We start from the raw sequence: 16,881 nt of genomic DNA, 5'->3' as shown, positions 1-16,881 counted from the left end.
TTCTAAATGTGGGGCTGTAGAAATAGTACAGAGGGTCGGGCACTTGCCTGGCACTTGTCCCACCCAGGTTTGATCCCCGGAACCCTATGTGGTCTCCGGAGCCTTCCCAGGAGTGATCCTAGAGTTTAGAGAGAGGAGTAGCCTCAGAGCACTGCTGGGTGTGGCTGCCAAATTTCACCCCCACCTGCCATACACACAAAGGAAGTAGAAAGTAATTAAGACTGAGGTTTATATTCATGGGAGTGGGGAGGCAGTAGGCAGCAACATTTTAGATGTAAATTGTAAAAGAAAGGGAACAAGTTATTGTCAGTATTTCAGCATAAGAAATTAAATGACTATTCAAGTTCCTGGAATGGGTGATATGGAAGAAACAGCTTGGAGGAATCGTCGATTGTGTCTAGGCCAAATTAAGTTTGAGATGCTTAGTAGATGTCCAATAAAGAGTTGAATTAGGGCTGGAGCAGTAGCACAGTGGGTAGGGCATTTGCACACCACCGACCCAGGTTCGATTCCTAGTATCCCATATGATCCACTGAACGCCATCAGGAGTAATTCCTGGGTGCAAAGCCAGGACGAACCTCTGTACATCACCAGGTGTGACCCAAAAAGAAAAAAAAAAGAGTTGAATTAGATAAAAATTCAGAAGGGCTGAAGCTAAAATAGAAAATGTTGGCATCATCAATTGCTGAAGTCCTTAAATCCGTGGAATTGGTGAAAAGTGGCAGTGTGTGTGTGTGTGTGTGTGTAGACAGCAGAGAGAAGAGGCCTAAGGACACAAGCTCAGGACACCCCAACACCTGGAAGGAGGAGAGGCAAACAGCCCATGAGGCAGGAAATACTCACTGTCACTGTTATGGTCATCCCGTTGCTCATTGATTTGCTCAAGCGGGCACTAATAACGTCTCCATTGTGAGACTTGTTGTTACTGTTTTTGGCATATAGAATACACCATGGGTGGCTTGCCAGACTCTGCCGTGCGGGCGGGATATTCTCAGTAGCTTGCCGAGCTCTCTGAGAGGGACAGAGAAATCGAACCCAGGTCAGCCATGTGCAAGGCAAACACCCTTCCCGCTGTGCTATCGCTCCAGCCCAATAATAAAATGTAATTATTATCATTACAAGATTATTTTTATTAAGGAAACACTCAGTGACAACAATATCTCCAGAGCCTGGGGGAGAGAGAATTCAAGGACTCAAGGGGAAACTGACAGCAACAAAGGCTGTTGGTGGCCGATGGACAAAGGCTGCGTGTGGGTCACAAAACCCTGTGACATGGGGCTGACTGGTGGGTCCAGCTAGAGTGCTTGCTTGAGTTTGTGGAAAGGAACACTTGGAAATTTTAAAATGTAAACGTGCATCATTCTAACTTTGAGGAAGGAAAGGATTTCTTCTGTAAAACAGAAAAGAATAAACTGCAAGAGATTAGGTTGCTAAATTTGAATGCAGATTAAAGCTTAAGAATCTAACATATTGTAGCTGGAGTGATAGCACAGCGGGAAGGACATTTGCCTTGCATGCGGTTGACCCAGGTTTGATTCCCAGCATCCCATATGGTCCCCTGAGCACCACTGGGGGTAATTCCTGAGTGCAGAGCCAGGAGTAACCCTTGAGCATCGCCAGGGGTGATCCAAAAAGCAAAAAAAAAAAAAATAGAGTCTAACATACACACAAAAATTTAAGGCTATCGTAAAGGTCATAAAATTATAACTATAGTTAATGATATTTGTTTTTTTTTCTTTTTTTCTCTTTTTGGGTCACACCTGGCAATGCACAGGGGTTACTCCTGGCTCTGCACTCAGGAATTACCCCTGGCCGTGCTCAGGGGACCATATGGGATGCTGGGATTTGAACCCGGGTCGGCCGCGTGCAAGGCAAACGCCCTACCCGCTGTGCTATCTCTCCAGCCCCAGTTAATGATATTTGTGACAGTGCATATTTGAAAGTTGTCAAGAAAGAGAGTAAATATTTTATTTTGTTTTGTTTTGGGACCACACCCAACAGGGCTCAGGAGTGACTCCTGGCTCTGTACTTAGGAGTCACTCCAGGTGAGATGAGGGACCATATGTGATGCCAGGGATCAAACCCAGGTCAGCTGTGTGCAAGGCAGGTGCCTTACCTGCCATACGTCCTATTTCTCTGGCCCCAGGAGAGTCAATATTAAAAAATCACATCACAGGACAGGAGGTATAAGACGTGGTTTGAGGTGCTTTCCAAACACAGAGCTGGAGTAGTCTCTTTCCCCCCCTCCCCCCCTGTTGCAGCCCTCAAATGTCATCCCACGCATAAAATTCAAACTTTGGGATGATAGGTGGTAACTAAACTTACTGTGTTTATCATCTTCCATGTGTATAAATATAGACTCATAATGTCATCTACCTGAAACTAATATAATGCTATGTGCCAATTAAACCTCAATTTAGAAGGACAATTAGAACGAAGCCACCAACAGAGAAGATAATTCATACACATAATTGTCAGATGGCGATAGCAATTAATAATAGCAATAATAACCACTAATATATATATATATATATATTTTTGCTTTTTGGGTCACACCTGGCGATGCACAGGGGTTACTCCTGGCTCTGCACTCAGGAATTACCCCTGGCGGTGCTCAGGGGACCATATGGGATGCTGGGATTCGAACCCGGGTTGGCCGCGTGCAAGGCAAACGCCCTACCCGCTGTGCTATCACTCCAGCCCCCCACTAATATATTTTAATCATGGTTCAACATATTTCACCTGCCTTATTCTACAAATTTTTTTCTTGAGACCACACACAGTTGTTCTAGGGCTTACTCCTGGCTCTGCACGTAGGGATTTCTCAGTGGTGCTCAGGGACCGTATGTGGTACTGAGCATTGACCCTGGTTATGTGCAAGCCTACCTGCTGTGCTACTTCTTTGGCTTCCACAGCATTGCTGGGCAGTGCCGTCAGAACTCCAAATCAACTTCCCCACCCTCAGCTAACTGTGGTAGCTGTATCTTGTTCTTTTTTTAAATCCTTTATTAATAGCACAGTACTTGCTGTATTGCAGCGGGTAGGGCATTTGCCTTGCACATGGGCGACTGGGGTTCGATTCCTCCGTCCCTCTCAGAAAACCCGGCAAGCTACCGAGAGTATCCCGTCTGCATGGCAGAGCCTGGCAAGGTCCCCATGGCATATTCGATATGCCAAAAACAGTAACAACAAGTCTCACAACAGAGATGTTACTGATGCCCTCTCAAGCAAATTGATGAACAATGGGAGACAATGCTATGACAATGCTACTTGCATTTAAATAAAATATTTATTTATTTGTTTTGGTTTTAGGGCCATGCCCAGAAGTGCTCAGGGCTTACTCCTTGCTCTGTACTCAGGAATGACTCCTGGTGGGCTTGGGGGAACATATGGGAAGCTCAGGATTGAACCCAGGTCGGCCATGTGCAAGGCAAATGCCCTACCTGCTATACTATCGCTCTGGCCCACCACATTATTTTAAATTAATTTTTTTTTAAAACAGGATCACACCAAGCAGTGTTCTGACTGGGGCCACACATGGTTGGTGGGAAAGGGTAGAAACGTTTAGTGCCGCGGACTGAACTCAAGGCCTCATAGATGTTAGACATATACTCCATCTTTGAGTCATATCCCTGATCCCCCCAACTTATTACTTAAAAAAGCCTATTTGAGCATTTGCACCACTATATTCTGAGATAAATATAGTGAAACTCCCCACTATGAGCACATAAGCATTTCCAAATTCTCCTTTATTAGTAGGCATTTTTGTTTCATGCTTTGCTGTGTGGTATCAGGCTTTACGCTGTTACATCTTCTTTGTGGGTAGCATCTTTTATGCTCACATAATGTCCTTGTTTTGTTTCAACACGTTTATCCTTGAATTTGCTTTGTCTGCCATAGTTACTTCTGCATTCCCTCCCCTCCCCACCGCTCCATGGGTTGCTACTGCTTTGCCCTTCATTTTTAACCTTAAAAAAATTTTTTTTAAAAAGTGGATTATTTTTTGCTTTTTTTTTTGGCGATGCACAGGGGTTACTCCTGGCTCTGCACTCAGGAATCACTCCTGGCGGTACTCAGGGGACCATATGGGATGCTGGGAATCGAATCCGGGTTGGCCGTGTGCAAGGCAAAAGCCCTACCCGCTGTGCTATTGCTCCAGCCCTAAAGTGGATGTTTTCTTGTTAAGTAAAACAGATACTTTTTTTCCCCCTTTTTTGGGCCACATCTGGTGGTGCTCAGGGCTTACTCCTGGCCTGGTACTCCGGGATCTCTCCTGGTGGTGCTTGCGGAGATGGGAATTGAACCTGGGTTGGCTGCGTGCAGACTAAGTGGTTTAGACCCTATACTACCTGTCTGGTCTTTAAAATATTAAACATTTTTACCTGACAGCCCCAGATTTCAAATAGGAAGAATGCATTTTGTTCCCGTTGTTATGCTTGCAAACATACTTGGGATTTTGGGCTTCCAAGTTGTTTTGTGTTTGCTGTCTGCTTCCGGGATGTGCTGTACTACTAGGAGCAAGAAATGTGAGTAATAGTTGCTTCATGAAAGAAATATTTCCTATGGATGTTGTTGCAAAAATTCTTACTGAGTGCCCGTGGAAAACCAAGCAACATTTCTCTGAGAGTTGAGAGAACTCAGGTTTATTATACTGGAGGTCCGAGCCGAGCTCACAATCCAAAAGCTGGGCCTGGAAATAGACCAGAGGTTTCATTTTCTGGGGCATCTGATGGGGGGACGGGCATTTGCACACAGCTGGCAGGAGAGTACGGAAGCAAAAATTCTGTAGCATGTTATTTGCAAAGCAGGGTCAGGACCACATCAAGGATACTGAGCATGTTCTGGTCACAGAGTGAGAAGGACTAGCTCAAGGAACACATTAATATTTTTTTTTTTAAGTTTTTGCACCACACCCGGTGATGCTCAGGTCTTACTCCTGGCTTTGTGTTCAGGTATCACTCCTGGTCATGCTTGGGGGACCACGTGGGGTGTTGGGATTGGAACTTGGGTCAGCTGTGTGCAAGGTTAGCTTGTACTATTTATTGCTTGTACTATTTATTGTACTATTTATTGTACTTGTACTATTTATTGCTCCGGCCCCTCCAGATGCAGCCATCCATCTTTGGAAGCTCTCATTTCTCAGGCTGTTCGTATTTTCATGATGAGGACAGGGGCCTATTTCCATGACCAATGTGGCCACATTCACTTGAACAGTTCTAGAACCTCATTCCTTGCGGCTCCCTATTTTTTATTATGTGATGCAAAATCTGAGGAGCTGGAGAGATAGCAAAGCTGGTAGGGCACTTGTATTGCATGCAGCCAACCTGGCTTGGATCCCCTGTATCCCATATGGTTCCCCAAGCCCAACAGGAGCAATTCCTGAGTGCAGAGCCAGGAGTTATCCCTGAACATCTATGGGTCTTCCCCCACACCCCTTCCCACTGCCAAAAAAACACTCAAACCCCAAATCTGTGTTATTTGCTAGTAGGTGGTGTGGGCCTCAGTGCTCAGTGAGATCGTGCAGGATCCATTTTCTTCTGTCCCAGGTGAAAATTTTTTCTCATGTTTTGCCTGTGGATTTCTTCCTCATGGCTACAAAATTCTTCCAGTCATCACTTCAGTCTGGGCAAAAAAAAAACCAAACCAAAAAACTTCAAAAAATAAAAACAAAAATAGGAGTTGAGGTAACGGGGTAAAGATGGAGGCCTGTCTTCTAGGAAGTCCTCATCTTGGTTTGGAGAAGAAAAGCTCTTTGCTGGGACTCCTTTGGCAGAAATGGGGACATAGGGTCCCTTCTAGATCAATGACTTGCCAAGGAGAATAATATTGCACAATGGGCTTAGACCAGTTCTATTTGTCCTTTGAGATGGGATAAACTTTCCTTTCCTGTATCACTGTCATGTTCATCAGTTTGCTCGAGCGGGCACCAGTAATGTCTCCATTGTGAGACTTGTTACTGTTTTTGGCATATTGAATATGCCACGGGTAGCTTGCCAAGCTCTGCCGTGTGGGTGGGATACTCTCAGTACCTTGCCGGGCTCTCTGAGAGGGGCAGAGGAATAGAACCCAGGTTGGCCATGGGCAAGGCAAATGCCCTACCTGCTGTACTATCACTCTAGCCCTTGCCTTTCCTAACATAGAATAACTCTATTACTCCCTAAATGAGAATCCATGCCTCCCCCCCACTCCTGTTTCTGTTTTCTTAGGACCACACCTAGTGATTCTTAGGAACTATTTCTGGTTCTGTGCAAAGGAGTGACCCTGGTGGTCATATGTGGTCAGGGGGCCATATATGGTAGAAAGGATTCGAATGGAGTTGATCATGTGCAAGAGAAATAAGTGCCTTACCTCCAGACTATCTCTCTGTTCTGTGAATTTTTTTTTTTTTGTTAAGGGAGACAGATGGGCTGGCAAGGACAGTAGACATAAGGGTCAAGAATGTTGCCCCATAGTTGGAGCCTGTCTCTTGATTTGTGGGAGAAGGCAACTGGACTAGAGAAGGGATCACTAAGACAATGATGGTTGGAGGAATTGGTTGGGATGGGAGATGTGTGCTGAAAGTAGATAAAGGATCAAACGTGCTAGCCTCTCAGTTGTATTGCAAACCATAATGCCCCCAAATAGAGAGAGAGTATGGGGGTAATTTTCAGGCAGGGGAAGGGTTGGAAAAGGGGGAGTATATTGGGGACATTGGTGGTTGAGAATATGCAGTGGTGGAGGAATGGGTGATCATGGTATGACTGAAACTAAAACATGAAAGCTTGGTAACTGTATCTCACGGTGATTCAATTAAAAATAAAAAGAGAAAGGAAGATGGGCTGGAATAGATAGTGAATGAATAACTCCCAGTATCTGATGCAATAGTGATTTGTCTTTTTAGTTTTTTCTTTTCCCTTTACTTGTTTTTCATAGAATTAATCTCATTGGTATTTATCACTTACTTTCCCCCCTATTAATTTGGAAGTTTTAGAATTCGAGTCATGATTGCCTTTCTGCTTCTAGCAGTCATAATTAAACCTGTGTTCCTCTGTTACTATATTGCCTTAAACATACTAAAAAATTGCAATACCCTTATACATTTATTAGTCAGGGGATGAATGCTGCCATCTGCAGTAGATAAATCTTGAAATTTTAGTGGGTTAATACAATGAATAATTATATCTTGATTACATCTCAGTTTGATGTGAATTGAGTTGCTCTTCTGTGTGGATTTCTTTCAAATGTCTCATGGATCAAAATGCTTTTGCTTTGTTTTTTTCTATTCTACCATCTTGGAGCTATTTATTTCAACTGTGTGAATGAGCGGGCGATTATGGAAATGTAGCTGCACACTGCTTTCACTGGAAAGTGGCCCAAATTATTTCCTCTGATGTTCAGTGGACCTATATTCAGCTGTATGGTCCCTTGGGACTAAGGGAAGTAGAGAGAAGTAGTTTTTTGGTGGGCTGAGGGATAGGAAATGGGGTGCAGGACATAGCACAATCATTGTCACAAATTATCATGCTAGTCATCTACATGTTTTCTTCTCCCTCCTATAGATATATTCACCACTTCAAATTTTTTTAAATTAGTGAATCACCATGAGGTACAGTTACAGGCTTACAAACTTTTATGCTTGCGTTTCAGACATACAGTGGTTGAGTACCCATCCTTCCACCAGTACCCATTTTCCACCACCAATGGTCCCAGCATCCTTCCCACCACCCACACCCTGTCCCCTCCACCCTGCCTCACCTCTGTGGCAGGGCATTGACTTTTGCTCCCTCTCTCCTTTTGGGTGTTGTGGTTTGCAATAGAGGTATTGAGAGGCCATCATGTTCGGTCTATAGTCTACTTTTGGCACACATCTTTCAACCCGAATGGGTCCTCCCAAAATCCTCTACTTGGTGTGCCCTTCTCTCTCTGAGCTGCCTTTTCCTCCAGCATGTGAGGCCGGTTTACAAGCCGTGGAGCAGACCTTCTGGTCCTTATCTCTACTACTCTTGGGTGTTAGTCTCTCATTCTGTTACTTTATATTCCATAGATGTCACCACTTCATTTTTTTAGGGGGAGGGGTTTGTGTGTGATCAGGGGACCTAGGGGTCACTCTGGGTGATAATGGACCATTGGGCCAGACAGTTCAATGCTGGAGCCTGGTGGTACAGATTTGCTTGGGTCCAGAGGTGCAGGAGGCCTCCAAAACCATACTGGGCAGTACCTACAGGATACTGGGGGTTGTTGTGTGTTGCCAGGGATGAAACTCAAGGCTTTCAATATGTGATGCATGCACCCCTGATCTCCAAGACTTCCAAGTCTCCTTTAGTCATTGCATTCGGCCTCAAGGCCTCAAGTTCTTGGTTTGAAGAATTCTGCACTCCCACGGTTTGAAGAATTCTACAATAGTCTCTACAAGAATTCTGTAGATAAGGTTAAAAGGACATAACTTCTAAGCATCCCATGCCTTTAGACACAACTGTCAGTGATGGGGTAGGAGCAGAATATCCACTTTGGAAATGGGGAGCCCCACAGTTTCATGGCTTTCCTGTATCCGGTAGATCAGGCCCTGAGAAGTCTCTCGGCTGGTATGAAGGGAATTGTGATGGCCACTGGCCATGGAGGCGCTTTTCCTGTTCCTCCTTCCCCTTGTTCTCAGCCGGAGTGAGCGCTGAAGACAGTCTTTTGGAACAGGCTTCTCTTACTAAGTTGGATACCAAGGATTGTTTCAGTCTTGAACATGCAGAGACTTTTTCAGTCCAGACTCAAAATCTTTGAAATCTCCTGACTGGTTCACTTTCATGTTCCAGAAACAACCTCTAAAATTCTTTCATAGCAATATTTCATAAATGAACTGAACTTCTTTGCTTCTTCACCCATGTACACATCCTTTCAATGAAAGGTTCTTTCTATGGAGGGTTCTTGGTAGCAGTTTACATGGCTCCCTCTCTTGATGTGTTTGTGGCAGCCTAGCTTCTCTGGGGAGCAGAGAAAAGGATGGAATTAATCTCAGGTGGGTTTATTTAGCGATGCTTGGGGGAGGAAGGCCAGGGCACTGGAGGGACTGGGAGAATCTACATGCCCTGCAACGTGGAGAAGAGGAAGCAGCAGGGTGCAGGGGTTCTGGGACGTCATGCTGTCTAGGGAAGGTTCTTGCTCTTTAAGTTTCTCATCAGAGCATCCAGCTCTCCCAGGAATGAGCCTGCCATGCTCAAAGGCTTGGAACCACTCCTAAGAGCATGGCCTTGGGCCAACACAGAAGCAGGGAGTTGGAGACTCATCGCTGATGCTCCCTGCCTCCCCCCATTAGAGGTCTGTTGGGTACATTCCTTTCTTAAAAAAAAATATTAATTATATAAATTAAATCACCATGAGATACACCGTTACAAATTTGTTCACGATTGGGTTTGATCATACAACATTGAGTACATTCTTTTTTTTTTTGCTTTTTGGGTCACACCCAGCAATGCACAGGGGTCACTCCTGGCTCATGCACTCAGGAATCACCCCTGGCGGTGCTCAGGGGACCATATGGGATGCTGGGATTTGAACCCACGTTGGCCACGTGCAAGGCAAACGCCCTACCCGCTGTGCTATCACTACAGCCCCATTGTGTACATTCTGTGGCAACCAAGAACTCTGTAGCACTGTCGTCCCGTTGTTCATCGATTTGCTCGAGCAGGCACCAGTAACGTCTCTATTGTGAGACTTGTTGTTACTGTTTTTGGCATATTGAATACGCCATGAGTAGCTTGCCAGGCTCTGCCGTGGTGGTGGGATACTCTCGGTAGCTTGCTGGGCTCTCCGAGAGGGACAGAGGAATCGAATCCGGGTCGGCTGCGTGCAAGGCAAACACCCTACCCGCTGTGCTATCGCTCCAGTTCAAGAACACTATTCACCTGAAAACCTTCTTAGGGATCTATCAAGTGAACCCTTAAAAAATCCCATCTCTTGAAACCTGGGCCTTAGGGGGAGGTGGTTTTTCTGATCCTATGAAGCCCCATACTTCTCTATTTTCTCCATTCCTCTTTGTTTCTTTTTTTTTTTTAAAGTTTACTCTTTATTACAGTTATTATATTCTTTTGTTTTGTTTTGTTTTTTGCTTTTTGGGTCACACCTGGCGGTGCACAGGGGTTACTCCTGGCTCTGCACTCAGGAATCACTCCCTGGCGGTGCTCAGGGGACCATATGGGATGCTGGGAATTGAACCCGGGTCGGCCGCGTGCAAGGCAAACGCCCTACCCGCTGTGCTATCGCTCCAGCCCCATCCTCTTTGTTTCTTCATGTGAAGCACTCAGTACCTATTGAACACTTTCCCCGCCTCATTCTTAGCATTCCTGCCAAACGCAGCTGCTTGCTACCAACCTGCCCTATCAGTGTTCTAGTTACCAACCTCTTCCCTTCAAGAAAAATGTCCAGAAGATATGGGGGCTTGCTTTTCAAATTACTGTGTCTGACAACTTTCCCAATTGTCTTGATCCCACGTCCCATGGATCTCCTGCCATTCAGCCTGCTAAGTGTCATTCTCACCTCACGGCTGAGGTAGGACGTGATGGCTCTGCTTCTGTTTCAGCAGTTCCTCACTGTGGCAATAGACTGACATTTTATTGCATTTTATCTTAATTATTGGTTTGGGGGCCATCCCCAGTTATAGTCATGCTCAGGAGTGATCCCTAGTGGTCTTGGGGGTGGGGGTCCTATGCAGTGCTGGAGAGTGAACGGGACCAACTGTGTGCAAGACCCCCTCCCTCACCCCCATACCAGCTCTCCCACCCAGATTTCCATTTTACTTGAAATAATTAGTGTAATAATGAGTGTAATAGAGACGTTACTGGTGCCCGCTCGAGTAAATCAACAAACAACAGGATGACAGTGATAGAGTGAATTAGTGTAATCTGTTGCAAGAGGCAAACTGAAAAAAAAAAAAACCAACTCAGAAGCTTACTGCAACACAGGTCTATTTCCCTGTCATGCTGCCGTTTGCTCTGGGTCAGGGAAATTCAGGCACTCAGACCGATACATCTTGCAGTTCCATTAGCTCCAATTCCCTCTTTCCGGTTAGTGCAAAGGATGGGAGGTGGATGGGTGGGGGGACGGCTACTCCAAGAACTCCAGTCTTGGCCTGAGGTGACTCAGTCTCTCCCTTCAGAATAAGCTGAGCTGTTTCGCTTGGTGTGGTATCAGGGGGCTTCCGGTGACGCCAGTGGTGGGCACCAGCTCAAGAAGGCTGGCTTGGTTGCTGCTTCCCCTAGAGGGCTGGGATTTCATTCTTTTTCTTTTTCCTGGCCTCTTCCATAGGTGACAGTGTTCTGCACAGTTGCTGGAGGGTCATGCCCCCTGGCCCAAGCCGGGCCTCTCACAAGAGCTCACATCTCTTTCTTCTCTCCATCCTGTTCTGAGGCAGCCAGTGACAAGCACATCCAGTGGCTCCTGGGGGCGGATGGCGAGGTCTGGGTCTGGATCATGGGAGAAGGCCCTGGTGACAAGCCCTACGAAGAGATCTCTGAGGAGCTGATTGCAGAGAGGGCACGGCTGCAGGCGCAGAGGGAAGCAGAAGAGCTTTGGTGAGAGGTGCCCAGAGGTGCGGGTGGGGAATAAGGCTTCGGTGGGTGGGGCAAGGACGTTCCAGGCAGCTGGTTGGCTTTTTTTTTTTTTTTTTTTTTTTTGCTTTTTGGGTCACACCCGGTGTTGCACAGGGGTTACTCCTGGCTCATGCACTCAGGAATCTTTCCTGGTGGTGCTCAGGGGACCATATGGGATGCTGGGAATCGAACCCGGGTTGGCTGCATACAAGGCAAAAGTACTCGCTGTACTATCACTCCAGCCCCAGGTTGGCATTTTTGAGTTCTGCAAATACCTGTTCAAGGGATCAGTATCTCCATTTGGGAGACTAGGGGTTTGATACCTGGATCGTCCCATTCTTGGAAGCTGATGGGGGCCTTAGTCATCATATCTATAGAGTGAGCAAATAACCCCCTTTCCCTGTGGATGGGATCTGGAGTCACTGGCTTAGGCCTGTGATGTGTGTCAGCTGTTTTCTTCATCATATTGCTCCTGATACAGGACAGCAGTCTGGATTCAATTTTTGTGATCTGCTTGTTCCTCTTCATGTTATTCTCATTTCTCACACAAGATAAACAGTTGAGTCCCAGGTGAGATTTGGAGTCATTTATCTCCATAAACAACTTGGAACAGTTTTTTGGCTGAACTTGAAAATCCATATGAAGTTTACTTCTATGTCTCCTCTTCATCTTCCAATATTTAATGACAGTGTCTTAATTGTAAAATTGTAACAACCACCCAGTACCTAAGATAACTATTCTTGGCATTCATGTACATTGTAAATGGCTTTATTTGCATCTTGATAAAGGACTTAGTATAGATCAAGATACTATTTCAAGGTGACAATATACGTCTTTATACGAGAAACCTAATTTACTGTTGTAGTTCTTGGACATTTAGGTTGTTTATTATTTATAACATTTCTTTGAGCTACATCTGGCAATGCTCAAGGGTTCATCCTGGCTCTGTTCTTAGGAATGACTCCGGGTAGTGCTTGGGATCCCATAGGAGATGCCAGGGATAAAACCTGGTTGCCCGCATGCAAGGCAAATGCCCTACCTGCTTTACTATATCTTTCTAGTCCCTATAACATTTAAAAAATCATCCTGTAAATGTTTTGTACTTGTAGTTTTTCAAATTTTAGAAAGAAATGGGCTTTTTTGTATTTTTTACTCCTGGTTTCCAGAACGATTCTACGAACATAATAGGAGCATGCCAATTTCTCCCCACCTTTGCCAACTTTGAGTTTTGTTGACTTCAAATAGAACAAGAGGGGATTGCTTATTGTCTTTACAAAAAATTGTGTGAGTATGTGATTCTTCATGAGCTTATACCTATGGTGTTGTCTTGGAAGGAGAAAGAAGGAGGCAGAGATCACCAAGAAGTTCCGGGATGCTCTGGCCAATGAGAAAGCCCGGATCCTGGCAGAGAAGTGGAAAGTGGAGATGGAGGACCGCAAGGCTGCCAAAATCCTGGAGGAACGAATCCATGAGGAATTCAAGGTGAACCCATGACTGGGGCACAAGTGTGTAGCCTCTTGTTTTAGCTCCCACGTTACACACCAGATCTCTGGTTGACAATAGTGATGTGTTAATGGTTGGTATTGAGTACTTTATGAGGAGAACTTTGGCATGTAGGAAGGAATTTCGTACTCCATGGGAACCAGTTCTCATCTTATTGTACACAGGAGGAAGTTTAGGGTTAAACAGGGGTAGGGGTTTGCTCAGGTCATGTGTAATCGTAGGTGGGGACAAAGCTAGGGTCAAAACGTAGACCTTGGCATCCCAAACCAGGAGTCCAGAAAAGAAGTATGGGAAGAGCAGATCCAGCCAGCCTGGGGTCCACTATTGCTTACTGCTGTGTGGCCGTGAGAAGCTTGTTGACCTTCATGACGCCTTTTCTTTCTTGTTTGAAACTAGGATAGTGACAACACCTTTCTCAAAATGTTTGGAGGATCCGAGGAGATGAAAAATGAATGCATATATTCTGCCTCAGGATAGGAAATGGTTGGCAATCTTGCATAGTTTCTTGTACTGGGATTTTGGAGCTAGATAAAGAGCTTTACCAATCTTGGCTAAGAATTGGGTGTCTAAAAAATACTTTTTTAGCTGGACCCTCTTGAGATTTTGTTTTTAACTATAGAAATAAGACTTTAAAAAAGTTTTGTTACAAAACTCAGAAAATATAAGCAAAATGAACTAAATAATAATCATTTGACAATTATCTTATTTATGAATTATATTTTCATGACATTTTCTCACTGAAGTTTTAAAAATACCCTTCTTTTTCACACTTATTATGTAATGGGGGACATTGGACCTTTAAAATAATTTATGTTGAAATAGTTTCTCATTTTTAAAATTAATTCTGTTTATAATGCTTTTGGGTATGCACTAATTAAAAAACTTATTAGTCAACAGTATCAATCTTTTTCTTTATTGTTGCATACTTAGAAAGTGTGCTACTAGGGGCTGGAGCGATAGCACAGCGGGTAGGGCATTTGCCTTGCACGTGGCTGACCTGGGTTCGATCCCCGGCATCCCATATGGTTCTCCAAGCACTGCCAGGAGTAATTCCTGAGTGCAAAGCCAGGAGTAACCCCTGAGCATCACTGGGTGTGACCCAAAAAGCAAAAAAAAAAAAGAAAGTGTGCTACTATAGGCTTATAAAAACATGAGAGATAGTACTGGGATTAAGGTACATGACTTGCATGTAGTCAACCCTGGTTCTATCCCTGGGACCACGTGGTCCCCTGAACATCACTATATGTGGCCCTGGAGACCCCAGCAGCCCTCTGGGGTAGCCTTCATGAACCACAGGACCTGAGCTGCTTTGCAGTTTTAGGGGGTCTTACATTGAGCTGGATGACTGGGAATCACTAGGAGTGACTCCTGGACCCTATAAAAACTACTAAGAAGACCTCCAAAATATGTGAATCTATATTTTGTATATAATTTTGTATATACTTTACATATATTTGGTTTTGGGGCCACACGTGGCTATGCTCAGGGCTTACTCCTGGTTGTGTGCTCAGGGTCACTCCTGGTGGGTTGAGGGATCACAAGGGGTGCCATGGATGTGCCTTACCTACTGGACTATCTCTCTGGCTCCTCATGGATATATGTTCTGATTCTGATTTTCTTTCATTTGGAGGATAGTATGATCTAGAGCTCCAACTTTATTGATATAATTTGAATGAAAACATTTCTATTATTTATCATTCATGATAGTATGGAATCTCAAGAGTTTAGCTTCACACCCCTGAGATTCCATGCTACATGTGTCTGTGAGACTGTATGTCTCACCACTTCTACTATCAAAGTTCCAGTGACATCCCAGAAGAGGGGGCTTCCTTTATTATTTACTTATGTACTTTTGAGCTTCTTAACTGGTGTTCAGGGTCCTGGGACCACTCCTGACAATACTAGGCCAGGTAGGCCTGACGGCTCAATATAAGGACAGGAATGTGTGATGTTGCTCAGACCTTGTGGTGGTGCCACAAGGTGGTGCCAGCTCTGCAGGGGGCAGGGTGGGCTTGCAGTGTCCAAGATCAAATCTGAGTTGGGCTCATGCCCTGTCCTATCTCTGTGCCCCACTGCCCGAATTTCCTGTTCATTGTCCCAACACGTTTTGTTCATCTGGTCTCTCCTCTCACTGGACTGGATTCTAACACCTTCCTTCTGCATCGCCGTGGATTTGTCATTTTGGACCAATGATTCCTGAGCAACAGGTATGTGTTTAATTATTATAGTTTTAAAATGAAGTTTAACTTCTGTTAAGGTGAGAATCTATCACGGTGCTTCATTTCCAGAACATCTTTGACTAATCTCCCCCACTTTTTCCTATTAGAGACACACTTGAATTATTGTGTCATTATTCTCCTCCCCCACCACAACAAAAATGCCTACACATTGATTTTTATTACAACCGCATCAATGTTATTGCTGCACTTTGGAGGATAGACATTTTATAATATTGAGCCACTGAATCTTTTTGTTCAAGAATGTAGTTTGCTACTGAGCAAGAGAGAATTGAAACAGCTCCACCAATGTAGGCACTGGGTTAGAGGTTAGCTTTATTGTCAAGAGGGTCAACACTGAGATTCTAACATCACGTGAGTCTTGCATGCAGGATGGCACTGGCAAAATTCTTTGGGCTTAATGATTTGGGGGGTTTGTTTTTGTGCAGGTTGTTTGAGGGAGGTTCTTGGGGGTAGCAAAATACGTGCCATTCTTAAAAAACTTCCAGGGCATCTGGGGGTGGGGAGAGAGAAAGAACTTGGTAGCAACCTTGGCCAAACCACATGTTAAGGTCAACTTTGAAGGGCAAAGGAGAACACCTGGGAGAATAAACATGGGCAAAGATCGGAAGTGGAAAGTAGCTGTATGAGATGATGACTGGTTTGATGGGGAGAGAAAAGCACATAATGAGGGGTGCCAGAATAAAACTGGGAAGACGGTAGAGCCTGTGGGTTTACTATTAAGGAGGAGGATTGTTCTCTGAGGGCAGAGACCTAGGATAGAGCTGCCAGGACCTAGATATGGAGGAGGACTCAATCAGTTGAAATTTTCTTTTTTTTTTTTTGGCTTTTTGGGTCACAACGGCCATACACAGAGGTTACTTCTGGCTCTACACTCAGGAATTATTCCTGGCGGTGCTCAGGGAACCATATGGGATGCTGGGAATCAAACCCAGGTCGGCCACGTGCAAGGCAAATGCCCTACCCGCTGTATTACTGTTCCAGCCCCGGTCAGTTGAAATTTTATGGGGATAATTGGAGGCAATGGTATGAGTCAAGAGATGGGTGATTGTGGGGAGTGAGGTCAGTGGAGAGTTACTTGTAGAGACTCTGGCTGGAATTCCTGGCTGGAGCAGGATGGAGGATATGTTTTTAGAGAAACAGTGATGGTGAGATCAACAAGAGGTGGTGTTCATTAGATGTCAGTGAGGGAAGGCAAAGGTGTCTAAGCCACCCTAGGCTGAAAAATGGCTGGCTGCTGCCACGTCCTGCCGTGTGGAGCTGGGAAGGAGGGGCAGAGCCGGAGGGAAGATAATGTGCTGGGAATGGCTGCATCCTGGTTTTTCACCCAGAAGAGGAGAGGGAAGGGGGTGCCGGTGGCGAGAAGGCACTTGGAGGAGGTGCTGATGGTGGAGGAAGGTCACCAGGACTCGCTTCAGGGCAGCCTGTGTCACGCTTAGGGGCAGGTTCTGCTAATTCTCCTGGTGGGAGGAGAGAGGATACTGAAAATCACTTTTAGAAAAATGCTGGTGGTAGGGGGTGAGAGTCTGGGCATCTTGCGGCAGGTTAAAGGGAGAACTTTAAAAATAGAAGATGCAGACAGATGG

General features: G+C 45.1%; 1 protein-coding gene across 2 annotated transcripts in view; it reads left to right on the top strand.

The window, feature by feature from the left end:
• SH2D4B (SH2 domain containing 4B) overlaps positions 1–16,881 on the top strand; it is a 73,259-nt gene that overhangs the window by 9,227 nt on the left and 47,151 nt on the right. For both annotated transcript variants that reach the window (XM_055119592.1, XM_004607427.2), the window contains exons 3-4: positions 11,378–11,537; positions 12,890–13,037. In XM_055119592.1, coding sequence (XP_054975567.1) covers positions 11,378–11,537; positions 12,890–13,037 — 308 coding nt within the window. The remainder of the gene's footprint in view (positions 1–11,377; positions 11,538–12,889; positions 13,038–16,881) is intronic.

Source organism: Sorex araneus, chromosome 11 (assembly GCF_027595985.1).
Source record: "Sorex araneus isolate mSorAra2 chromosome 11, mSorAra2.pri, whole genome shotgun sequence".
Taxonomy (NCBI): Eukaryota; Metazoa; Chordata; class Mammalia; order Eulipotyphla; family Soricidae; genus Sorex; species Sorex araneus.
Note: the sequence above shows the minus strand (reverse complement) of the source record. Positions and strands in the feature narration are given on the sequence as shown.